This window comes from Geotrypetes seraphini, chromosome 9, assembly GCF_902459505.1.
Source record: "Geotrypetes seraphini chromosome 9, aGeoSer1.1, whole genome shotgun sequence".
Classification (NCBI taxonomy): domain Eukaryota; kingdom Metazoa; phylum Chordata; class Amphibia; order Gymnophiona; family Dermophiidae; genus Geotrypetes; species Geotrypetes seraphini.
Genome location: NC_047092.1, coordinates 1631142 through 1658509, shown reverse-complemented (window position 1 = coordinate 1658509; position 27368 = coordinate 1631142). Strand labels below are relative to the sequence as shown.

At 42.8% G+C, this 27368-nt stretch overlaps 1 protein-coding gene across 1 annotated transcript in view; it reads left to right on the top strand.

Annotated features, from left to right (window-relative positions):
* PCLO (piccolo presynaptic cytomatrix protein) overlaps nt 1-27368 on the top strand; it is a 283861-nt gene that overhangs the window by 125406 nt on the left and 131087 nt on the right. Inside the window, exons 7-9 of the mRNA XM_033958826.1 lie at nt 49-2048; nt 12411-14583; nt 27122-27258. Coding sequence (XP_033814717.1) covers nt 49-2048; nt 12411-14583; nt 27122-27258 — 4310 coding nt within the window. The remainder of the gene's footprint in view (nt 1-48; nt 2049-12410; nt 14584-27121; nt 27259-27368) is intronic.

Below are 27368 nucleotides of genomic sequence, written 5' to 3'. Positions count from 1 at the left end.
AACTTTATTGTGGGGAAATTGGACTATAACTCTGCCCTATAATTTCAGGTGAGGTTATGGATTATTCAAGCAAGACCACAGGTCCTTATCCAGAGACTCGGCAAGTGATATCCGGTATTGGAATTAGTGCACCACAATATTCCCAAGCAAGAATGACTCCACCTGTAGGACCTCAGTATGGTGTAGGAAGTGTTTTAAGATCTTCCAATGGTGTTGTTTATTCTTCAGTAGCAACTCCAATTCCCACAACGTTTGCCATCACTACACAACCCGGTTCCATTTTCAGTACAACAGTCAGAGATCTAGAAAATCTCCACACCAGCACTACAGTGTCCTCATTATTGCCCCTTCAACAGAATGAGCCATTACCTACCCCATTTGGCTTCTTGACAACTGTTTCAGCAGGTAAAGATGATACCGCCACAATCCTGGATGCAAGTTTGCAAAATTTTACTATGGACATTGCAACAACTAAAGAAGAGGACCAGGTAACTGTATTAACAACAGACTCGGAAACATTTCCTGAAATAGATGAAGATGAAGCTGATTTTTTCCTTGCTGATGACAACAAACAACAGCAACTTCACTTACAACGTGAGCTCCTTGAGCTTGAGAAACTTAAACAACAGCGTTTAGCCGAAGAACTGGAGTGGGAGCGTCAAGAAATTCAAAGATACAGAGAACAAGAAACATTCATGGTACAAAAGAAGCTTGAAGAGTTGCATTCCATGAAACAGCAGCTTTTGCTTCAACAAGAAGAAGAGAGACAAGCTCAGTTCATGATGAGGCAGGAAACGTTAGCACAACAGCAGATACAGCTGGAACAAATCCAACACCTTCAACAACAGCTCCATCAGCAACTAGAAGAACAAAAGCTACACCAAATATATCAGTATAGTTTTGACCCTTCTGGAAACATGCCACCACAAACAACTACAAGCCAGGTAATTTTGGATGGCCAGTTCACTACCGCAGAAAATGATCAGTTTTGGACTGCTGATGATACAACCACAACAACCTCAGTTCTATTAGATATTGATATGCCACAGAATCAAAATTGGTATACAGTTCCATCAGATGTTAACCAGTATATTTCAAGGCCTGGTATGCTGAGCTCTGTATCAGAAATGTCTCTTAAGGATATAGATATAAGAGAAGAGAGACAGCTGAAAAAGAGAAGCTCTATGCCACGACTACGTGGTCAATATGATGAACTTGATGAGACGACACAAGAAGAAGCGAGATTATTTAGGAAGATTGTAGATAGTGGAGTGCAAACTGATGACGAGGATGGAGCAGAAAGAAGCTATACAGGTAGGAGAAGGAGGACTAAAAAGAGTGTTGATACAAGTGTTCAGACTGATGATGAAGATCAAGATGAATGGGACATTCAGACTCGGACAAGGAGGAAGTCACGGGTGGGGAAGTACAGCAATGGCACGATGGATGTTGACAAACATAAGCAATCATTGAAGGTTTCCAGCATAGCTGTTCAGACAGTGGCAGAGATATCAGTGCAGACAGAACCCGTAGGTACAATACGGACACCTTCAGTGAGAGCCCAACTGGATTCTAAAATTGAAATTATAAAACACATTTCTGCTCCAGAAAAACATTTTAAGGGGGAAAGTTTAGGATGTCAAACAGAAACAGATTCAGATGCACAGAGTCCCCAATATTTTACAGATACATTCTCACAAAAAGACAAACGACGTCCCACACCACTAGAAATTGGTTACTCATCCCATTTGCGAGCAGATTCCTCATTACAGGTAGCCCCATCCCCTCCCAAGTCCCCTAAAGTTCTCTATTCACCCATTTCACCGGTTACTCCAAGCCAAGTTTTAGAACCGACCTTTGTTCCATTTGAAAAAACCATTGTTGATGACGTCAGCCCACAGAAGATATTGCATGGTGATATTCTCCAGGCTCCACCGCCTAGTCCAAAGTCTTTGAAGATGCAGCGCTCCATGTCGGATCCAAAACCTTTGAGCCCAACCGCAGAAGACGGCACCAGGACACAATTCCAATACTCGGAGCGTTACGTGGTAAGATTTATTTGCAATTCACTAAACTTTGTTCTCCTTAGTCAAAGGGAATGAGAAAAGAAATCTTAGAAGAATACACCCACTTTTACACCTCATGTGTTTTAACTGGGGCGTATCCTATGCACTAAGGGGAAAATTCTATAAGAGGTGCAATTCTACAAAACATAGGCACCTATCGCACAGTGCCTAACACCAAAGTAGGCGTCTTTAGGGGCAGAGAAGGCACCCCCCCCCCTTTTACAAAACTGTAGCACTGCTTTTAGTGCCAGCCATAGCGGTAACATCTCCGACGCTTATAGGAATTCTATGAGTGCTGTTACCGCTGCGGCCAGGGCTAAAAACTGTGCTACGATTTTGTAAAATGGGAGTGGAGGGGGTAATGTTAGGTGCAATTCTGTAATAGGCGCCTAGTGCGATTGGCAGGAGTAAGGCACTAATCCTTTTTGATACCATTTTCAGAATTTTCCCCTAAGTCCTTATGGTATTTTAAGGATTTATTTTCAGATTCCGCAGGACATTAGCACATCGGACTTGTAAAATACTAACCTGGAACCACTGTTAAGTCCTCCCACATTAACACTGTGTTAACCACTCACCCCCCCCCCCCCCATTTCTGTATATGGTGCCTTAATTGTGCACACAGCTAATTTGCATGCACAATGTAATTGTTTAAGAAGCCTAATCAGCACCAATTAACATATAATTGAAACTAATTAGGAGTCACGCGCAGAACTTGGTAGGCGTATTCTATAAAGTGTGGTGCGTCAGTTCTAGTGCACAAATCTGAAAGGGGAGCCTAGGCTTTCCTGAAATTGATGTGCACTCTTATAGAATAGGCCTGCTGTGTGCACAAGTTAAGTGGATGGGCCTAAAAGTTATGATATGAACTGCCACTTGGCGTAACTTTATAAGATAGGCCTACCTTTTATAGAATTGCCAATTTTGGGGGTGCTTTTTGGAGCAGGACTCTCCTCCTAAACTAATGATCATGCTGACAATGCAACTTCAGAAATTGATCCAAATCTTCTAAATCGTATTGATTCCATGCAGATAATTGTGGTATATGTTTTATGGTTGGTAATAGCCTCGGGGGGGGGGGGGGGGGGGGGGGGAGAGGGGGGGTGCTGAAAAGTTCTCAGCCCAAGAAGAGAATGACCTGAATAGAGAATTTTGTCTCTGCAGATTGGTACTTAACGAAGTAAGATGAAACTCTTTAAAGCTATACAGCAAAATGACACTCAGAATTTAGGAAGTTGGGCTGAGAACGTTTCAGCACCCCACGTATAGGACAATGAAGCCATTGTGACATCACTGCTGAGGTTGGCTCTTAGGCACTGGTGGAATGAGGCCTTATGACATCACAATCTCAGCTCTGAAAAGTTCTCAGCCCAACCAAGAAGAGAATGACGAGGATTTGGTTCAATCAATGATCTGAAACAAGGTCAAAACAATGAATTTCTCTTTTTAGCTACAGTGGCCAAAGAACGCTCAGAATTTAGGATGTTGGATGTTTGGGCTGGGAACTAAGGCTCTTTACACCTGCATTGTGATGTCAAAGAACTTTAAGGTTATAGAAACATTGTAACATGACAGCAGATAAAGGCCAAATGGCCCATCCACAGCATCCATTGTCTTCTCCTCTCCCTATTGGCTAAGGCTCTTAACATTTGCATCTCCTCTTCCTATAGGCTAAGGCTCTTTACACCTGCATTGTGCGATCATAGAGCTTTATGGTTATAGAAACATAGAAACATGATGGCAGATAAAGGCCAAGTGGCCCATCCAGCCTGCTCATCCACATTAACCATTAGCTCTTCCTCACTGATGGACAGCTCTACTTCCTTGTCCCCAAAACAGAGCACCTTGGTCTTTAGTTGGTTAATTTTCAGAACGTTTATCTGTGCCCAGATACTCAATTTATCAACAATTACTTTTAGGCGCTGTAATGTGCCATGAAAGGACTCATTCACTGCACAGAGCAGGAAGATATCATCTGCGTAAGAGAGAATGTGATCCTGAGGGAAGGAAAGACTTTTAACCACTGTTCTTAAGTAGACATTGAACAGGGAAGGTGATAATGGGGAGCCTTGTGGGACTCTTCCAATTTGGTTTTCCAATTTGGGGATTTCTTGCATTTTTTCGCACTTCATACGATTTGTTTTGTAAGAACTGAGAGAACCAGTCAAGAACTGTGCTGTGCAAACCTAGTTCACAAGATAAAGCAGATGTAAAAATCTCAGTTCAAAAGATCCTAATACAAAAATATAGAATGATAAAATAAATAGGTGTCAGATGGTATAGCACACACTTCCTAGAACCCAGAGAAATAAAATGTTAATACTGGGATGTCTCCGTAGTTAGCCGGCAATGCAGGCAGGTGGCAGGGATCTACTTGGATGATCTTGGTCCTTGTGCCAAACTGTTGTCATTCTTGATGAGTGATGCTCAGGTACATTTTTATACAGAAACATATTTGAAGTCTCCTTCAAATCACGATAGCATCTTGATGTGCAACTGGTCTGTAACCCAGTTGTTATAAATTGGGTTACCCCAAATATGTCTTTGACATTATCTGAATCCCCAATTCTTGAGGCTCCAAGCAGCCTGGGGCTTAATCAGCAAAATGTCCTTCCCCAAGGTTACTGCATGCTTCTGAATGGTGCCAGATGTGCCACTGGACAAATAGTATTGCAGTCTTTCTTAGATGCAAGGCAGGATGATGAAATCCAAAGGCAGCCTTGCAGATTGAGAATGAGCTAAAGCCTGTAAAACACATGGAGGGAGATAATCACAAAATACGTCTAAGTCCGTTTTGGGTCTAAGTCGCTAGTCGCCCAAAGTCAGACATGTCAAAAGTCTATTCTCAAAAAATACATCCAAAATCTTTCTTTCTTCGAGAATCGTCTACTTCTACGTCCAGCTGTTTGAACATCCAGGCCGCTAAGTCGTCTATCTTTATACCCCATTCTCATCCAAAAATCAGTCCAAATCATAAATGCCTAGAAGAAGACCTTTTGGACATAGGCGGGGTCAGCAAAGTAATGGACTGGACACCCAGAAATGGCAACAGAGTAGTGGGGCACCTTACAGGGCACTGCTGCAAACCTTATAAACATCTCACCACAATTCCCTTATAGGTCATGGTGAGCCCCCAAAACCTTCTAGACCCACATGTCTACCACCCCAATAGCCCTTATGGCTGCAGGTGGCACCTATAAGGCAGTACAATAGGGTTTTGGGGGATGCACATGTTTTACCACTTATGCCACTTCTGTGTAGCTCTGCTAGGCTTTCCTATGCCAGGTGCTGATGTTCTGGAGGCAGGTATGTACATTTTTATTCCAATTTCTATGATATTGGGGGGGGGGGGGGGATGTGGAGGTCTGTACTTTGTGTCTGCAGTGCTTATCTGGTCACTTTGCATACCTTCTGGGCATTTAGACCTGTTTTTAGATTGCCTAAATCACTACATACAAGTTCCATCTAGGCAGTCTCATTTAACTTTTGGTTAAACTTGCAGTACGACTAAGTCTAGGTCAGCCCATGTCCCGCCCTCACTACTTCGCCTAAAATGCCTCTTTCAGATACATCTAGAACCCATTTTGATTATCAGCAATTGGACGACCTGTCTTTTTGATCATCCAAGTGCCGATTTAGGTGGGATTTTAGACGTATTTCCGTTTTGATTATGAGCCCCTTAAGATATTAAGATAGTGGGGTTTAATCTCCATATAATGGAAGATTGGAAAGTGGCCAATGTAACACCAGTTGCTGTTTTTTTTTTAAGGGTTCCAGAGATGGCCTGGTAAATTATAGACTGGCGAGCCTGACATCAGTGCTAGGGAAAATGGAAGAGACTATTCTAAAGAACAAAATTAGCTGAACACATACATAAGCATGAACTAACGGGAGAAAGCCATCGATTTTCCTTGCACTGGGAGAAGACATTCCATGGAGCAGGTTTGAGACAGGGTTAGGAAAATCTGTGCTCCTGAAATCAAACCTCCCTGACTCTTGACAACAGGCAATTTTGTTTATGAGAAACATCCCTAACCTTAGTGAGAGATGCTGTCTGATAAACAAGACACATTCCTTTGAGGTATCTACAACACAGGGATATGTTTAGTCTTCATTGACACAAAGATGTCTTCTTTTCCTCGACATTTCATTCTTGCCTTGTACTTGAGAGCTCATGTTCTGTTTTCTCTTTGCAGATGCAGAGTACAACACTGCAAAATGCATTTAATGAGACTCGTTTATGAACAGAACCATTAGTTACAATTAACAACAAATCTTGTCTTGCTGAATGATTGTGACTGTCATTTTAATCAAAGAGCTTTTCTCTCTCCTTCCCCTGTGACTTCCCAACTGCTACTATGCTAATGAGAGCTAATGAACTGGGAGCTAGAAGCTCAAAATATAGCACTTGAGGTTCTTACTGCTTCATCAAAAGTTAGAAAGCACCAAAAACTTCTAGCTGTTTGTTATATCATTTAGATGCATTTCCAAGAAGAATTTTAAACATTATTCTTAACTTGGAATTGTGTGATATAGTGCATGATGTGGAGGATCTAGCATTTTGCAGGTCTGTATGTGCAACCAGAATTGCCAATAACTAAGATGCCATCTAGGGGCGGGGCAGGGGGCGGAATGGGGCAGAACTGGGCAGGTCTGGGGGCGTGGCCATGGGTCCGGATTTTCCTTCGGGAAAATCGGGTAATCCTACACTTGCTGGATGTAGTCTACTTGGATTTCAGCAAAGATTTCGATACAATTCCTCATAGTTTGTGCAGCCGAGAAGAAATGCTCCCGTATGTATTTATCATGGATTTCCATCTTGTTTGAAGCCCACTTAGAGTAGACCATTCAGCATAATGACAGTATTCATAGCTAATGTAACTCATTTTAAAATGACATTCGAGTCGAAGTTTTTGTTCAGTGTCTCTATGAGTTAAATGGAGATTCCTTGTGGTTTTGGACTGTGGTGCACTCAGAGGTTCTATTGTCTTTGTCTCTGAGGAGTCTTTTTTTGATGTGCTCTATGTTTATCCACTGGGAACATAAGAACATAAGAAATGCCGCTGCTGGATCAGACTGGTGGTCCATCATGCCCAGCAGTCCGCTCACGCGGTGGCCCTCTGGTCAAAGACCACTGCCCTAACTGAGACTAGCCTTACTTGCGTACGTTCTGGTTCAGCAGGAACTTGTCTAATTTTGTCTTGAATCCCTGGAGGGTTTTTTCCCCTATATCAGCCTCCCGAAGAGCGTTCCAGTTTTCTACCACTCTCTAGTAGCAAACCTGTAGATGTGAGTATGGTATGGATTAGTTTAGACAACTTTTCTGCCATCTGTTATTGGCAGATGTTTTTTATATATCATAAGGGTTAGGACATTGATGGGAAGATAGGACTTCGATGAGAAACCTGGGGGGCAAGGGGGCCCCTTCTGGTGATTAAGGCAGGTCATGACCTGTTGGGCCGCTGCGGGGGCGGACTGCTGGGCGGGATGGACCTCTGGTCTGACCCGGCAGAGGCACTGCTTATGTTCTTATAATCTAAAGATCACGGAGGACACTTACAGGGTAGTTTGATAAGAGGGTTCCAAACACAAATAAAAGCAACAGAAACACAGTTTCTGTCAATCACTATGATTTTTTAAGAATCTAGGCCTAAATCCTCTGAATAATGACCCCAGAACTTTTATTTTCTGTAAATCAGTGTACAGCACTGCTGAGGCTTTCTTTGTGAATGATCTTGAAACAGAAAAAGTACTCCATTGATTCTCCAGCAGGTTTAGGAAATAGTCTTGAACTTCCAGGATCCATTCTTAGTTCTGAGGAGGGTTAAGTCTCTAGAGCAGTTGGCTTCGGGTTTGTTTCAATCAAATGAGCTTTGGCATGAAATGATGCTGTACTTTCCTTTTAATATACCAGCGATCCACAGAGGACTAGGTATATCCTTATTTGTTTCTGGGAAATCTGAGTCATCAAACAGTACAAAACAGCTGATAATCATTTGCATGCTTTTTCTGTCTTTGGAATTGAAGACAACCCCCCTCTTTTTCACAGTCTGATAGTGGAGATTGCTACGATAACTGTCCTGAAGCCCATGGGGATTTAAAGGGCGTTGGGGCTTTCACTGCGTAGCTTAGTGAAGGGGGGGGGGGGGTTCTATGCTGATAGGAAAGAGAATCAAGCAGTAGAAATGGTGGGGAGAGATGACATCCTAAACCTACTTTTTGAAATTGTTCAATTTTGGACATTTGTTTCCAGTCACTTGTTTGTATCCGTTCCTTTCAAATATTTGAACACATAAAGAGGGCGGTTTGAAAAGATCCGTAAAAAAACCCCACAAGTGAAACAAATATTTTTTTAAAATTTGACAAAACCTATTTTTCCAACTGGACTGTGTACAGGCCACGATGGAGTCCACGTTGAGAGATAAAACTGTTTACCTTTTTTTTTTTTTTTTCAAACCATCCTTGCATTATGTTCTTTCTGCAACCATAGAATGACATCCTTGTTCTACAACTTCTACGAGATATGTCTGATTATGCTAAATATTTTGACTTGACACCTGGTTAAACTTGGTGTCTAGCTATAGATAAGCAATTAAAAGAGTAACTGATCCAAGGAAAATTTATTTATTTATTTGTTCTCCCAAGGGAGCTCAGAACGGTTCACATGAATTGTTTCAGGTAGTCTAGCATTTTTCTGGGATGAGAACATAAGATTTGCCGCTTCTGGGTCAGACCTGTGGTCCATCGTGCCCAGCAGTCCACTCACGGGACGGCCCCCAGGTCAAAGACCAGTGCTCTAAATGAGTCCAGCCTCACCTGCGTACGTTCCAGTTTAACAGGAACTTGTCCAACTTTGTCTTGAATCCCTGGAGGGTGTTTTCCCCTATGACAGACTCCGGAAGAGCATTCCAGCTCTCCACCACTCTCTGGGTGAAGAAGAACTTCCTTACGTTTGTACGGAATCTATCACCTCCAAAGGAATACCTCTAAAATTTAAAAACTTATTTTAAACAATGTTAATGTATAAATCATAGGTTGTAGACCTTATAAATTACCATGTAAAATCCAGCTGCAAATTATTCACCTTGGTGCTATTTCTCTATATAGTGATCAATCATTTTTGGGGTATTTTTATGTACTTAAAATCTATAGAATAACTGTGTCAAAGAATATTTCAGAACATTTCATGGAAGCATGTTTCAAATACTCTCTGCATCAGGAATCAAAGTGATTTTTTAATTTGAAATATGGTTCCTGCTCCCAGTTGTTAGGCAGCGAGGTGTTTAAAATTAATCAGCTCTTATTTATTCAGATCTGTTACTCCCTTGCATGAAATGCTGTTTGTGTGTAGTCCATTAACAGTCAGTGATGAAGTGGATTCCATCGTTTAAATATTTAATAATTACCAGTTTTCTTCCCAGCCATTACAGTAGCTCCATGATAGCTATTCCATGGAAGAATAAAGGAATAGTTCCAGCCAGGATCAGTAAATTAGACTTGCCAGTGATGCCATTATGGAACATTATTGAGCTCTTAAATATGAAATAAATTGGTCAATATCATTAACCAGATTTATGTTTTTTTCGAGGACAACAGTATAAAGGTCATTGATCGTGGCATAATGCATTCTTCAGAAGACAACCCGATAAGCTGCCTGCTTTCTTCTGGATGCTTCTATTAAAGTGCAATTCTAAACATTAGAGCTGGCAAATCCCATTGTTTTGTTTTAAAATTTGCAACCCCACTTCCCCGATGTGTTCCTTAGGCTTAGAGCAGTGTTTAACTGGAGTATACCGTGGCAGTCAGGTTTTCTGGATATCCGCAATAAATATGCATGAGATTGTTTTGCATACTCCTCCTCCACTGTATGCAAATCTCTTTCGTAGATATTTATTGCTGATATCCTGAAAATCTGACTTGTATGGGGGTACCGCAGAACCCACACAATCTTCAGTAGTTTCAGAAATGCTATTTCAACATAAAGATGCAGTTTTGTTTGAAAAGTACGCTAGGCATGGCAGTGTTCCCGCTAAGCTGCGCTGGGGTGCGCGGGCGCACAAAATATTACCTCGCAGCGCACAAGTTTCTCGTCACAGCGCACACAGTGTAGAGCACAGTTCTTCAACCGCCGGTCCGCAAACAAAATCTTGCCGGTCCGCGAAGGATTCGGTCCCCGCCGCAACGAAAGGCCGGCGTCAGCTGACTTGCAACTTCCTGTTGTAGTCGCTGTGCCGGGACTCCTGCCTTCGCCGGGACTCCTGCCTTCCACCGCGTTTGCCTCCTGCCTTGTCTCCGCACCTCCAGACCAGCAGCGGCAGCTGTGTATGCTTTTAACTTCGGCACAGAGCTGCCCCTAATCAATAGTTTAGCGCGGTTTCATAAGGCAGCCTCGGGGCCTTTGCTAGGCCGGCCCACATCGCATCATCGAAGCGGGCCGGCTATCAAAGGCCCCGAGGCTGCCTCATGAAACCGCGCTAAACTATTGATTAGGGGCAGCTCTGTGCCGAAGTTAAAAGCATACAGAGCTGCCGCTGCTGGTCTGAACTCTTGGGCCGCTGAAGGAGGGCAAAAAGCAGCTGTTCTGGAGGTTTCCCTTCCTCTCGCCTTTACAGGTTCCTTTTTTCCACCTTTTTTTTTTTCCTTCAAACGGCAACGGGCCCCAGCATCGACATCAATCAAGTAAGTTCCACTGTCAATCAAGCGGTTCTGCTCGGCCAAAGCTTCCCCTGTGACATGAGCCACCCTCAGGGGAAAGAAAGTGACCCACAAAGGTGAGGGGAAGGGGGGCAGATGATGGAAGTTGGGGGGGGGGGAGAGAGAGAGAGAGAGAGAGAGAAGGGGCAGATGATGGAATGGAGGAGATGAGAGAGAGAGAGAAGGGGACAGATGATGGAAGTGAGAAGAAGGGAGAGAGAGCAGAAGGCAGATGGATGTCAGTTGAGAAGGGAGAGCAGATGCTGAATGGAAGTGGGGAAAGAACACATACTGGATGGAAGGAGGAGATAAATAAAGGGGGAAGAAAATAGTAAGAAAATGGAGGGGTGAGGGAAAGGGGTGACAAGCTGTGTGTAGACACAGTGAAAAGAGGGAAACAGGACTAAATAGTAAGAAAGAATTTAATTTAGATGGAGGCAGAAAATAGAGAAGGAAGACCAGAGAAGAAAAGGGAAGAGAGAGCAGAGAATGATCAGATCTGAGTGGAGGAAATGAGAAGAGAGATATGCTAAAAACCACAGGGGGGAGGGAAGGATAGAGATGCCAGACCATGAGGGGAACAGAAGGAAGATGATGGATGCTAGACCAAATTGGGGGGTGGGGGGGGGGCAGGAGGAGAGATGGCAGGGAAAGACAGACAGTGAATGGAAGGGGCAGATGCTGGACTGAAGAGACAGAGAAGGTTATCATGCTGCTGTACCGGGCCATGGTACGCCCTCACCTGGAGTACTGCGTCCAGCACTGGTACTTTAAGAAGGACACGGTACTACTCGAAAGGATCCAGAGAAGAGCAACTAAAATGGTTAAGGGGCTGGAGGAGTTGCCGTACAGCGAAAGATTAGAGAAACTGGGCCTCTTCTCCCTTGAGCAGAGGAGATTGAGAGGGGACATGATAGAAACATTCAAGGTACTGAAGGGAATAGACTTAGTAGCTAAGGCAGGGAGAACGAGAGGGCACTCTCTAAAGTTGAAAGGGGATAGATTCCATACAAACGTAAGGAAGTTCTGTGGTAGAAAGCAACATATTTATTTGGCTCATAACTTGCTGGCGCCCGATATTTTTAGCTCACAGTGAAAAAAGTTTGCTCACAACACCCGCCCGCTTAGAGGGAACACTGGGCATGTCTTATGTTTGGCATTTCCTCCACAAGGATTCAGTACAGATTGTAACCATGAAATCTCTATCAATCAGAGAGATTTACATTGTTAAAACACAAAACTAACAAATAAGTTTTAATATTTTAATGAAAAATAACAAAATCCGATGTTCTAATCTGAACTGGTAAACTATTCCAAACATTTACACTTTGCTAACTATCCCCACCCCCCTTTTTACTAAGGCATGGTAGAGGTTTCTGTCGTGGCCTGGACGCTGCTGCAACACTCATGGAGAAGCGTCAGAGCATTTAGCATTCCGGGCCACGGTTGATACCTCTACCGCGGCTCAGTTGAATAGGGTCTATATGATAATAATTTTTAAATCCTCAAATTGATATATAAATTCTGGCTGTATTAACCAAGATTTTGTGCCAAACACCTGTGGACTGAATTTAGAGCACAATGAAATGTGTGCTCTGCTTCTCTAAGTGCTTACTAACATTTGTGTGTTTGCCTTTGGTTTTATTATAGACCAAGCATGCTCAAAGTGGCACACAGAAGAAGGTAAAACGAACACTCCCCAATCCACCACCAGAAGAGGCTACGGATGGCATACAGCCAGCGTATGGCACCGTTGGATCAGTTTCCAGGAGAAGAATCTGCAGGACAACCACCATGGCCAGGGCCAAAATTCTCCAAGATATCGACAGAGAATTGGATTTGGTAGAGCGTGAGTCAGCCAAACTTAGGAAAAAACAAGCAGAGTTAGATGAGGAAGAGAAAGAAATTGATGCAAAGCTAAGGTACTTAGAAATGGGCATCAACAGAAGGAAAGAAGCTTTACTGAAAGAGAGAGAGAAACGAGAACGAGCCTACTTGCAAGGTGTAGCAGAAGAGCGGGATTATATGTCAGACAGTGAAGTTAGCAGTACTCGAAGCAGTAGAATAGAAGGCCAAAGGCCACGAACGGCCCCCCAGACAGAATTGAATCAATATTTGCCATCTCAAACTCAGGCTGAATCTCAATTTGCTCCGCCTACAAGTCCATACGCCCAGTATCAGTATCCTTCTCCTGCACTTCCTACCCAAGCACCAACCCAGTACCCACAACAGACCCATTACTCGCAACCTTTATATCATCAACAAGTCTCACCTTATCAGACCCAGCCTTCCTTTCAGGCTGTGCCAACTCTGTCTTTCACACCGCAGACTCAGCCTCAAACAACTCAACAGCCATCTTATCAGCATTCAGCACAGCTGATGATGATCCAACAAAAGCCAAGACAAAGTGCATTAGATCTGGAACCCAAAATAACCACAAATTACGAAGTGATTAGGAACCAGCCTCTTTTAATTGCACCTGTTTCTTCTGATAGCTCCTATGTTGTTTCTCACCTCAGTAAGTACAGTAATTTGGACTTAAGAATAGGATTGGATGAAAGAAGCAGCATTGCAAGTAGTCCTATGTCTAGCATATCTGCAGAGTCTTACTATGCAGATTTGGAACACCATGCATCCAGAAATTTCATGTTGCTTGATGATATAGGGGAACTTACCAAGGAATCACCAACATTGAGTTCTGCTTTTAATGTTCATGACAAAGATTTAACAAAAGTAGATCATCTTCTTAGATCCACTGATGCACGGAGAACCCAAGAAGTAACAGATTTTTTGACACCTTTACAGACTTCCTCTAGGCTGCATGCTTATGGAAAAGCAGAAGAAGATTCAATGGAGGATCCTTATGAGTTAAAACTTCTCAAGCATCAGATCAAGCAGGAGTTTCGTCGTGGAACAGAGAATCTAGATCCTCTGACAGGACTCTCCCCATATTACCACTCTGATAGTATTTATAGGCATTTTCCCAAATCTGAAAAATATAGCATCAGCCGATTAACACTTGAAAAGCAGGCAGCAAAGCAACTTCCACCAGCAATTCTTTACCAGAAGCAATCAAAGCATAAAAAAATTCTGATAGACCCTAAACTGACAAAGTTTTCTCCTATTCAGGAAAACAGAGACTTTGAATCAGATTATGCAAGCTATTTAAGTTCCAGTACTTCATCAATTCCTGGTATTTCCTCCAGGGCAAGGCTTCTTCAAGATGATATCACCTTTGGCCTCAGAAAAAATATCACGGACCAACAAAAATATCTTGCTCCTTCTTTAACACCAGGTCTCGGATCCAGTGTTGGGACAACACTTAGTCCAACAATGAGATCTACACTGCAAGATGAAGCAGATAAGTCCTTTAGTAGTGGCAGTAGATCAAGACCCTCATCTCGACCCTCATCAGTCTATGGACTTGACTTATCAATAAAAAGAGATCTATCAAGTTCTTCTTTAAGACTGAAAGCCCAAGAGACTGAATCACTTGATAGTTCCTTCACTCATGGATCCCCTTCTAGTAGAACAAAGCCATCTAGTCTACCTATTAGCCAAAGCAGAGGAAGAATTCCTATTGTAGCACAAAACTCTGAGGAGGAAAGCCCCTTAAGTCCAGTTGGCCAGCCAATGGGAATGGCTCGAGCTGCAGCTGGACCATTACCTCCAATATCTGCAGATACCAGAGAACAGTTTGGGTCAAGTCATTCACTACCTGAGGTACAGCAGCACATGAGGGAAGAATCACGGAGTCGAGGCTATGATCGGGATATAGCATTTATCATGGATGACTTTCAGCATGCCATGTCAGACAGTGAAGGTAAACCAGATGCCAGATTGCTTTGCTCTGCTCACAATACAAATCTTCATTTCTCTGCTTGCATCTAATGCATTCTTCCCCCCATTCGTTCTTTCTTTCCATGCTTTGTTTTCATGCATGCATCTGTTTCCATCACTGTCCTACTTTTATATACAACAGCTTGTTCACATTTTGTGTTGTTTTAATAACCTACTTGTGCAATGCTATCTTTACATTGCAATGCACTTTATCCTTCACAAAACTGCTTGAAGTGATTTTTCTACATTATGGGGAAATTTCCACTAAGCCACATAGCAGCAAAGTACACAGATAATTTGAGACAGTTGTAAATGCTATAAATTTTCTAAAAGAAGCTATACACTTAGGGAAATCACTAACACATTGGTGAAAAGGTATCTGCACACTTTTTAGTCCTACAGTAGGTTAGACTGTAAAAATGGCATGTATATATTTGAAAATTTCCTATTCAGATGGAATTGACTAGCCCATCTCGACTTTATCAGATGACCACTGGGCTTTCACTATGTCCTAGTTCGCCAGTTAGATCTCTCTGAAAATTACCTTCTATGTCAACTGCAAAGAACATAGTTTAAATACCATATACGCCAGGACAGCCCAATCCTTGACTAACTGCATTTCAGCTTCTATTGACATATGAACGAGGCCCTGCAGTGAGTCTCTCTATATGGCCCTGTATCTCTCTGCATCCTTCTCAAACCACCTGTGCATACAGGAGATGGCATTAGGTGATTTATGAAGATGATTCAGGGCAATAGCTGGCATTAATATCCCCTTAATGTGAATTAAAGAGCTCTAACACTCCATAGTAATGAGATGCAAAACATGCAAATGTACTGAAAGCAGCTCATTACTATGTAAATTCTTTAACATACCAGATGCATACTTTAAGTTGAGTTATGGCCCAAAAATGACAGTAAAATAACCTCAGTCAAAAGCTGGGGTTATTTTACTGCCACGGCAGCATTGGTCTGCAAAGCCATGACATGATGCTCCTGGGTTGCTTCTTAAAGGGGCCAGACATAGTTCAAAGCATCTGCTCCCTGAGGCCTTCCCACCTCTATTGAAGGGCTCTCCCCATGCTGAACCCCCCTCCCCTGAAGTAGCTTCCCAACATCAAGCCCTGCAACCAGTTCAGAGGATTTATTGACCTTATGGCCCCCTAGAAGTATCTCCCTTGCACAAGACGGCCTCCTCAATATGCATAGGCTTACCTTTAATCTTTTCTGGGGCCTAAAGGGTGCATGAAAATACTTTTAAAATCAATAGGAGGAATTTTTTTTTACCTCAGATAATAGTTAAGCTCTGGAATGCATTGCCAGAGGTTGTGGTAAGAGCAGAGAGTGTAGCTGGTTTTAAGAAGAATTTGGACAATTTCCTGGAGGAAAAATCCATAGTCTGTTATTGAGAAAGACATGGGGGAAGCCACTGCTTGCCATGGAATGTTGCTACTCTTTGGGATTCCAGAATCTTGCTATTCTTTTAGATTCTGTATGGAATGTTGCTACTCCTTGGGTTTTGGCCAGGTACTAGGGACCTGGATTGGCCACCATGAGAACGAGCTACTGGGCTTCATGGACCATTGATCTGACCCAGTAAGGCTGTTCTTATGGCTCCAAATTCAAAATGGCATTAGTGACCTATAATGATAGTCTTTTAGTGTTACTTTTAGGGGTCAGATTTTCATATAAGGGTATGTTGAAGTAGCCCTGAGGTCAAAGGGTCCTCCAGTTGGAGGCTACTTCCAGCAGGTTGAAGTTTCCTTTGGAGGGGGGATCTGGAACTAGGGAAGCTTGATACTGGGGGGTTGTTTCAGGTGAGAGGTTACAGCATGCAGGAAGCTTTTCAAGAGGGGGTCCCTAAGAGGCAGTTACTTTGAGCAGTGTCAAGACTGGGGACTCCCATGACAAATGAAGGTGCAGGGAAAGCTTTTGCCTTTATAACTCTTCACCCCATAGGGCCCAGTAGGGCAGAGAAAAATATGTTGGTTCATTTTCTACTTTAGACCTCTTGGCTGATTTTCGAACATTTTTAGTTCATTTAAAAACGTTTTGCTCACAAAAGTCTTTATGTGGAGAAATGTATTTTATTCTCCTTAATTCACAGGTTAGTGCACTTTAAATTGATTTTGAGCATGCTTTTTAAGGGAAATTAAATTAAAAGAGATGAATGTACATCCCCTAATAACTATAAAATGCCCATTTTGCACCACTATTAAACACTAAATGGAGTTAGAAATATTTGGCCCATAATCTAAAGGATTTAAGGGGTTTAGCACCTACTAGTCTCCTGTGGCAATATGCAGATGGGATAATTCTTTAGAGGACACCGAAATATTGGTGCCAAGAGCAAGTGTAAATATGTGGAGCACCAGAGCATGTGGGCATTCGTGGGCATTTACATACTGTATATAAATAGCATACATGCTGTATATAAATAGCAATACCTATGCATTAAATATGATGGTGTATATTTTGAAGTGGGCAAACGCATGGACAGTGTGAGCCAGGGACACAATAATATGCAATCTAAGTGTGGCATTTGCAGCAGCTCTGTGATTGCTATAAGTCTTAAAAACATAAGACTTTCCCATATTGGGAAAGTCAGTATCCTTTTTCCAATGGTGGCTAACCCGGGTAACAAGTACCTGGCAAGATCTCAGGGATAGGGTTATCAGGTGTCCGGATTTCCCTGGACGGCTTTTCAAAACCCATGTCCAGGTTTTGAAAAGCTTCCTCGAAATCGCACGCATGCAAGGATGTCACGTGATGACGCCCCATGCATGCACAGATGCCCTCCTGTCTGACAAGAGCAGGCAGCGGGAGGTGGGGCTGAGGCAGGGCTAGGGTGGGATTGGGGGCGTGACTGGGGCGTAATGGGGCGGGGCTAGGGGGGTCCAGATTTTACTAAAAAAAATTTGGTAACCCTACTCAGGGAGTAAAGCAGATTTTATGCTGCTTATTCTAGGAATAAGCAGTGGATTTCATCTCAATATTGGTTCATGGATTTTTGTTTTAGGAAATTATCCTAACTTGGAATATTGCTACTATTTGGGGTTTTGCCAGGTGCTGTCTTATGTTCTTATGGTCATATATAATGCAACTGAATAGTGTCACTGTAACTCCCCGGTGGTGACGGTGTTCCTGTCTTTCCAGACAATGATGCTGAATGTACATTTTTTTAATGCTGTGGATGCCATTGAAATATCTACTACCGCTGGGTCGGAATATGGGCCCCATTCATTTAATCATATCAACTAGCATGCACCGATGTTGCAATGATCAAAGAAATTTGATTTTTCTGATGGTGTATGATATAAAATAAATGCATCAGATGGTGGATGTATTCACAGAACAGCCATTTTGATATTGGCCCATTTCCTGTTCTTGAAAAGCACACGAGTGAAACTTTAAAAAAAGTGCTGTTGAGAAACAGCATTAAACAGTGGATCTGAAATGGAGCAGTTAAGCTATTTTGAAAGCCAAGTTCAGTCTACTGGAATGTTAATCTTGTGTTATTAAAGATGAATATTTTTGAAACTTTGTTGACTGTCTCAAGTTTCAAGTTTATTAGGATTTTATATACCGCCTATCAAGGTTATCTAAGTGGTTTTACAATCAGGTACTCAAGCATTTTCCCTCTCTGTCCCGGTGGGCTCACAATCTAGCTAATGTACCTGGGGCTATGGAGGACTGAGTGACTTGCCCAGGGTCACAAGGAGCAGCGCGGGGTTTGAACCCACAACCCCAGGGTGCTGAGGCTGTAGATCCAACCACTGCGCCACACACTCCTCAGGTTTGATATGTCTAATAATTATAAACCCAAAAGTCTTTGGAAGGAGAATCACATTTCGAATGCTGGATTAGCCATTTTCTTTCCATACCTAATTATTATGTATGCATTTATTATACAATAAAGATCTTGTCTGGAATTGGTAATGATTACCTAGAGAAACCATCTGCATGATTATGGAGGAGAAAGATTTAGTAGCTCTGCTTTTTTTCCAAATTCCCTTTTTGCTTTTTGCACAGCAGCTCACAAGAAAAGTCCTGCTTTAGCCACGGAATTCATTTTTTTCTGGTCGGAGGATACTCACACCTCGTAATGCCATCAGTTGACTCACGGGGGATCATCTAATGCTGTTAACACCCGTTGGAATCCTTTGACTAAAGGGTGTTAAGTTCTAACGGGAGAAAACGCTTACGACCAATTGCCCAGTTGTCTTGGGGGTACGTCATGGATGGACAGTCCTGTGCTTTCTAACACATACTAATCAGATATCACAGGGTTAAAACAGCCCTCATCTCCGCCCACCCCCACTCATTCTCCAATCCCCCCTTCCCTTCCTCCACACCTCTAGTTGTTCACCACTGCGAGCAACAAGAACTTCAACGTGCTCCTCGTGACTCTGTCGGCTCTCCCTCTGATGTCACTTCCTATTTGCAGTACCCGGAAGTGATGTCAGCAGGAGAGATGACGTGGTTACGAGGACCACATTGAAGCTGTTGTTCGCAGCGGTGAACAACTGGAGGTACGGAGGAAGGAAAGGGGGTGCACGCATGGCAAGGGGAGATGTGGGAATAGGCAGAGGGCAGAGAGGTGCCCAGGGTGGACCATCCTTCTGCCCCACCCTTACTACGCCATTGACGGGAGCACCTAACACCTCCTAAATAGGGGACAGTAAGGGCCCGATATGTCACCTAAAAGATCGGTGCCAATTTTTGAGGCACTAAGCAACTCTACAAAGGTTATGTGCACTGTATGGAATCACACTTTGCGCCCTCTAAGCAGCCTTAGGCATCCTGACTTTTATAATCTCACCTAGAAGCCTAACTCGAAGCATTCTTATGACCTGCCACCAACCACGCCCACTTTTAGGTAAGCATTTTGGACTAGGCACATGCTCTTTATAGAATCGCACCATTTGAGTTATGCACCTAACTTTCAATGAAGTCAACTTAACGTCAGTTACGATATATTAATTGCTAATTATCAGCACCGATTAAGCCAATTAATCAATCGTTACACCTCAATGTAGGTTGCCTAACTTTAGGCAGACTTTATGAAATTTTGGGGTAAGTGAGCCCACATTACCTCACAGCAAGTAGACGTGTGCTAATGGTTACATTCATGCTTGGCCATTGCATGCATGGAGACCTACAGTAAGTGACAACTTTTACATGCATAGGGGCCCTTACACAGGCTTTTCCTGTGCTTCGGAGCCACTTTTCCCATAACCGGAAAAAGGCTGGATGGGCCATTTGGCCTTTATCTGCCATCATGTTTCTCTGTTTCTATTTTTGCATTAATGGCGCCTTTAGCTCATGGCCGTTGGCATGTGGGTCCTCCCTGACACCTATTTAGTAGGCAGTAAGTGCGTGATTCTGTAAACACCACCATAAGTTCTGCAGCGGTAGGTGACCTTAGTGATGCCTAACTTAGTTCATTGACTTTAATTGTCACGGTAAATGACTGCATAGTTAAAAACCAATTAAAAACTCATTAGAAAATAAGTGGGCATCATAATCACATCTTTAACAAGCTGCCTAAAGTCGCCTAAAGTCAAAGTAAGCGTCGTTAGGGATGGAGTTCACCTTAGGCACCGTTAGACGTGATTCTCAATGTAGGCCAGCAAAAGCCTGGCCTACGTTGCAGATGCCCAAGCTTTTTTGGTTTTTTTATTTATAAATTTATTAATTGTTACAACATAACAAATTCAAGCAATATAAAGAACATAAATTAAAATATTGATATACAAGTCCACATTATTAAGGACTGGCTAATCTTGTCGCCGACTTTATATTCAAAGAAATGAAAAACTAAACATCAGTAATCTAATAGGCTCTGCCGTCAGGCAAATAATAATCATTTCATTTCATTCCTTCTCAGCTTCTGCACTAGTAACAGGCAATATGTCCAATTTAGGTTTATCTAAAAGAAAATTTTCTAAATGAACTGGATCTAAAAATATATATCTAGTGTTTTGATAGATCACCAAGCATTTAAGAAAGGTTCTACCCTTGAGTTGCAGGAATTGCTTCCTCCTGTTCTGCGTTTGTCTAGAGACATCTGGAAAAATGTTTATCTGTTGACCACAAAACAGGGCATTTTTGTTCAAAAAAATACAGCTTAAGTATATCTTGTTTTTCTAATTCAGTCATAAAAGTGACTAATAATGTTGCTCTCTTGGCTACATAATCTTTTGATGATTCTAGATAGTGGGAAATATTTAAACTATCAGGTGACATTAATTGATCTCCGCCCCCCCCCCCCCCTTCTTCTGAAATCTTTTTGGTACTACTAGGTAAATAATAAAGATTATCTGGAGAAAACTTTTCTAAACCAGTATAAGAAAGTACCTCTTTAAAATACATTTTTAGTAGTTCCAAAGGAGAGAGAAAATGAGATATAGGAAAATTCAGAAATCTGAGGTTCCTAGATCTCGTGAGCGTTGTCCATTTTTTCCAGCTGGAGATGTAATAAGGTATTATCCTTAACATGAGATATAGCACAAGACTGCATTGCAGATACAGATACTTCTACTTTCTCCAGGTTCTTTCCCATAAATGCCAATTGAGAATCATGCTCAGCCACTTTGTTTGTTATTTCCGATGAAAATTGACAAAGTTGAACTACTGTGCCCTGTAATGAGTTCTCAGTTCTATTTACTACAGTCCAGACATCTTGCAATGTAATTAATTTATTGCCCAACTCAGGCCTAGAAATAGGACCGGTAGGCATTGATACGGGAGACCCCCTTCGATATAATTTTAGAATCCAGTTCTAAAGATAATGGAGAAGCTGAATCCGAACCTGATGTGGAAACGGAGTCAGCCTTCTCCGGTAATACTGTAAGCGTCGTTAGGGATGGAGTTCACCTTAGGCACCGTTAGATGTGGTTTTCAATGTAGGCCAGTAAAAGCCTGGCCTAAGTTGCAGATGACCAAGTTTTATGGTAGGCGCTGTTAGCTGTGATTCTTTAAATGGTGCCTAAGTGTGATTGGCAAGTGGCTGACACCCTTTTTGTAGGCTGCTGCTGATTTAGGAGCTGTTTACAGAATCTGGTCCTAAAGGCTCATGTACTAATCACGTAGTCCCTAATTCTACATATGTTGCCTAAAATATCGGCACTAAGTGCAATTCAATGAAAGTTAAGCACACCGTATAGAATCATGATTAATGCCACTATGTGTTGCTAGACAACCCAACATGTAGGCCTACCTTATTTATGCCAGGGTAGGCGCTCGATGCCACTGGCAGGGATAGGAATGAGTGGTAATTGTTGCTGCCTAGGATTACCTAGACCTAGGCAGGTCTAGGATGCCTATGAGTATAGGGTGTCTTCATAGGGGGGGTGTGGGGGCCTACAGGTAGACATGAATATTTGTAATATGTTTTCTTGGGGAATGGAGATCTAAGAGGTTGTGGGAAGGTAGAGGGAATGCCAGCCCCTTTAAGACATGACCACCATGCTAACAGCCTAGTATTCTTGAAGACCAGATTAGCATGGCTTAGAAGGCTGATTCCATAAAAATGAAACTCCCTAATCCTTTATTTGTGCAGTTTTTCTGTCTTGAATAGATTGTAAGCTCTGTTGAGCAGATAATTTCTCTTACAGCATTTTTATAAGTAAGAGGAGGAGGAGGAGGTATTGTCGTAGGAATCGCAGTGGTAGAAGTCGTAGTAATTGATTGCTAGTCATTCTTTTTCTGAATTGGTTAGTGACTCCTTTCAGTACAGTGTAGTAACTTCCTTCCAGGATCTTGATCATTTTGCAAACTGAGCATTTTAAGTTGTTTAGTCCAGAGGAGTCAGTTTTCAATTTTGTGTTCCATATTATGGAGCCTTTCACCTTAGCTGGCTAAAGTCTTTTGAGCAGCTTGAACGCAATGGTTTAAGGATTAGTGTGTGCTAGGAGCAGTTGGGCACCCAAATTAGGTGTCTAAGAACATAAGAAGTGCCTCTGCTGGGTCAGACCAGAGGTCCATCGTGCCCAGCAGTCCGCTCGCGCGGTGGCCCAACAGGTCCAGGCCCTGTGTAGTAGTCCTCTATCTGTACCCCTCTATCCCCTTCTCCTTCAGAAAATTGTCCAATTCCAGGTGTCCACCACCCGTTGGGTGAAGAAAAACTTCCTAGCATTGCTTTTGAATCTGTCCCCTTTCAACTTTTCCGAATGCCCTCTCGTTCTTGTAGTTTTCGAAAGTTTGAAGAATCTGTCTAGCTTCACTTCGCTGCTATTCTATAAGTTGGTGCTTAGGGCCCATATTCTATGTCTGCCACCTAAAAAAATCTGCACCGACTAGAATCATGCTTAGCACCAGTGTGCGATGCATAATTTAGGCAGAGACATGTAGGCCAGCCAAAGCCAGGCCTAAATGTATGCACCTAAGTTATGCACACATCGGACATATTCTATACCAATGTGCCCATAAAGACGTTGGAGCTATCAAGGTGCTGGAAGCACCTACTTCGGAAGTGAAAATGGATGGTTTATTTATATCAATCTTTCAGTATTAAAATGATATTGATTTATTTCTTATTATGCTTGAACTAATCTTTAACCCCATTACATTAACGGGTGCTAGAATAGATGTGTGTGTTTGTCTTTCTTTCTTTCTGTCTCTCTCTTTCTTCGTCTATCCACCACCACTCCTTGCCTGCTCCCCCTGTCCAGCAGTAGCCCTTCTCCCTTCCTTTTACCTCCCCCCTGTCCAGCAGCACCCATTCCCTGCTCTCCCTATCCAGCAGTAGCCCTTCTCCCTTCCTTTTACCTCCCCCCCTGTCCAGCAGCACCTCTTCCCTGCTCTCCCTGTCCAGCAGCAGCCCTTCTCCTTTCCTTTTACTTTCCCACTATCCAGTAGCACCTCTTCCCTGCTCCCCCTGTCCAGCAGTGGCCCTTCTCCCTTCCTTTTACCTCCCCCCTGTCCAGCAGCACCCATTCACTGCTCTCCCTATCCAGCAGTAGCCCTTCTCCCTTCCTTTTACCTCCCCCCCTGTCCAGCAGCACCTCTTCCCTGCTCCCCCTGTCCAGCAGCAGCCCTTCTCCCTTCCTTTTACCTCCCCACTGTCCAGCAGCACCCCTTCCCTGCTCCCCCTTTCCAGCAGTAGCCCTTCTCCCTTCCTTTTACCTCCCCCCCTGTCCAGCAGCACCTCTTCCCTGCTCTCCCTGTCCAGCAGCTGCCCTTCTCCCTTCCTTTTACCTCCCCACTGTCCAGCAGCACCCCTTCCCTGTTCCCCCTTTCCAGCAGTAGCCCTTCTCCCTTCATTTTACCTTTTACCCGGTTTTCGTGGTGGTCTGCAGTGGTTTCGGGGTCACAGCGTCATGGAAGAAAGGCACTGTTTAAACACCACAGGCTCCTACTGATAAGGAAACTGCCGCACACTCTACTGCGCATGCAGAAACCGCCAAACTAAACAGTCGCACTCTCCTTCTTCTGCCTCCTTCTGCCCCATGCGCCACAAGCCGCCCCACACGCCGCAAGCCACCCCATGCGCCTCAAATCGAATTTGGCACAGAAGCAGAAATCATGGCGACATGGATCACACCGTTTCAACAGCGCATGCACGAGTAAGGGTTTTATTATAGAGGATGATGGAAAATGCACCTCTATCTGTGGATCTTATGGTTGAAAGGGCAAGTTCTAAATTACTATATTAAATGTTTCCTGTAATCTTGTCGATGGTTATTGCTCAATGGTACTGATACAATCACATTAGATGGATCTATATTATTTGTCCTGTATTGCAAGCTACTTGTACAAAGCAACGTTCATATAAGTTAAGAATACTGTATTCTAATTGCTATGAAATATGTTACGAAGGTTGACAACAGCTAGATTTACATTTAAATATTGGAAATGGTGACCAAAATATTGTGCATACAATTTAATTGAATAACTAGCTAATTGGTGCTGATAACTGGCAATTATTAATGCTAATTAGAATCAATTAGAAGTTATCTGCATAAATTTAGACTCGGGATCTGCATTAGTAGAAAAAGGGAGCCTGGAAATGGCTGAGTTAGAGGCAGATCGTGGGCAGATTGGGACGTTATGTTAAGTTCATAGAAACATAGAATATGACGGCAGAAAAGGGCCTTCGGCCCAACAAGTCTGCCCACTCAAATAACCCTCCCCCCCTAAGTTCTTCTTTGAAATGAACCCACGTGTTGATCCCATTTATTCTTAAAGTCAGTCACGTTAATGGCCTCCACTACCTGAAGTGGAAGATCATTCCAATGGTCAACCACTCTTCCGGTGAAGAAGTACTTCCTAGTGTCACCATGATATCTCCCATGCATAATGCTGGCATAAATGTGTCTCTTCATAGTTTTCAAAAATCTTTCAAAATGCTACTGTTTCAGAAATCATTGGTGGATTCTCCCAATTTCCATTGAAGATTCTAGAGGTACGGGGGAAGGGGATTTGTGTGCGCGCAGCAGGGGGTATCGGGCAAGGAGCGGGGTCGGAGATGAGGGAGGGGGAGGGGTGCCTCTCACCCTCACTACCCCACTGAGTGGTATAGAAGCTCTCACGAAACATAAACATCCATGCCTAAATTTAGTTGTGGTTCCTGCACTTAAAAACTACTCTGTAAACCTCACCTAACCGTAAGTTTATAGAACAGCGCTTTTTTTGGCACTGATTTTTTAGATGCAATATAAAGAACTCAGTCCTCTGAGTTTTTCATGTGCTGATACTATTAAAACATAAGAAAAACCTTACTGGGTCAGACCAATGGCCCATCAAGCCCAGTAGCCCGTTCTCACAGTGGCCAATCCGGGTCACTAGTACCTGGCCAAAACCGAAACAGTAGCAACATTGCATGCTACCAATCCAGAGCAAGCAGCAGCTTCTCCCGTGTCTTTCTCAATAACAGACTATGGACTTTTCTTCTAGGAACTTGTCCAAACCCTTATTAAAACCAGCTACGCTATCCTCTCTTACCACAACCTCTGGCAAAGCGATCCAGAGCTTAATTATTCTCTGAGTGATAAAAAATTCCTCCAATTGGTTTTAAAAGTATTTCCCTTCAGTTTCATCGAGTGTCCCCTAGTCGTTGTAGTCTTTGACGGAGTGAAAAATTGATCCACTTGTACCCTTTCTACTCCACTCAGGATTTTGTAGACTTCAATCCTATCTCCCCTCAGCTGTCTCTTTTCCAAGCTGAAGAGCCCTAACCATTTTAGTCTTTCCTCATACGGGAGGAGTTCCAATCCCTTTATCATCTTGGTCACTCTTCTTTGAACCTTTTCTAGCGCTACTATATCTTTCTTGAGATAAGAAGACCAGAACTGAACACAATACTCCAGATGAGATCGCACCATGGAGCGATACAGGGGCATTATGACATTCTTAGTCTTGTTAACCATCCCTTTTTAAAATAATTCCTAGCATCCTATTTGCTTTTTTGGCCGCTGCCACACATTGGGCAGAAGATTTCATCATATTGTCTACGATGATACCCAGATCCTTTTCTTGGGCAACACATGCACATGGCCATTAATATAAAAAAAAAATAAAAATAGGGAAAGCCATTTTTACAGCTTTAGCGCATGGGAAAAACTGCGTACGCACGCATTAAGGCCACATTTTATCCTTACTAAAAGAAACCCTAAGTGTGGTGTCAATGAATGTGCATTAAAAAGTTTCAGCAAGTGTCAAGCTTGATTTTATTACACTGAATTGTAATATGAACAGAAAAAGTTGGAAACTGACCCTAGAATGAGTTTACGAGACTCGTATTGCTGGACTGATGCTATGGCAGATCTTATCTTTCAGCGATTGTGCAGTTTTAATCGTTGGTACAGATGGAAAGATGATATGGTTGTTTTCCCTCTTTTGATGGATGCATGCCAACAATTTGAGGCTCTGAAGAACAAAAGGAGTGTTTGATCTCCAGGAGGTTTTGTCATGAGAGCTATATTTGTAACCTTGTTAATTAATTCCGAGTTCTGAATTATCTCTTTTGTCTGCTCCAATCAGGTTTGTTCATCATTTGTGAACAGTTTTGACTGAGAATATCACCCTAAATATTTATTTATTTTATTCCATTTTCTATACTGTTCTCCTAGGACAGCTCAGAATTTATTTAACATTTACTGAAGCATTTTCCCTGTCTGTGCCAGCCGGTGGGCTTACAATCTATTAATGTACCTGGGGCAATGGGGGGATTAAATGAGTTGCCCAGGGTCACAAGGAGCAGCATGGGTTTGAACCCACAAGCTCAGGGAGCTTTAACCACTGCATCACACTCTTCCCTGAGTTCCATAGGGTCCATTAGATTACTTGAACATTGATTCCCATTTGGTTCCGATTCCATCTTTAGACACTGGCTTACCCATGGGTTCAGCATACTGAGTTGAAGGCCATAATTAAATCTCCCTCTGCTCGTCCATCCTTTCCTGTAGTTACTGCAAACGTCAACAGCATGATTCATTAATAAATTGCTCAGCATGTTTGCCCTCTTTTAACTGCTCTATTCTGGGTCAGAACCTTTGACATTTGCTTGATTTTCAAAGCCTATCACCTGCGCCGGGAAGAAACAGATTGGTTTGACAAGCCTCGGGAGCCTCGTCTGGAAAACGGCCATGGCATTGAAAGGAGGTTACCGGAGAAACTGTCCCAAGGAAGAGCAATGCAACATCATCAGGATCAGGTAAGACTTATGTGCGGCTTTTTGTTGTTCTTCTTGTTAATTTCTACTTGCATTGCTCAGTTTTAAATATTTGTGTATCCTTATTCCATTTCGGTCATCCCACTGACACT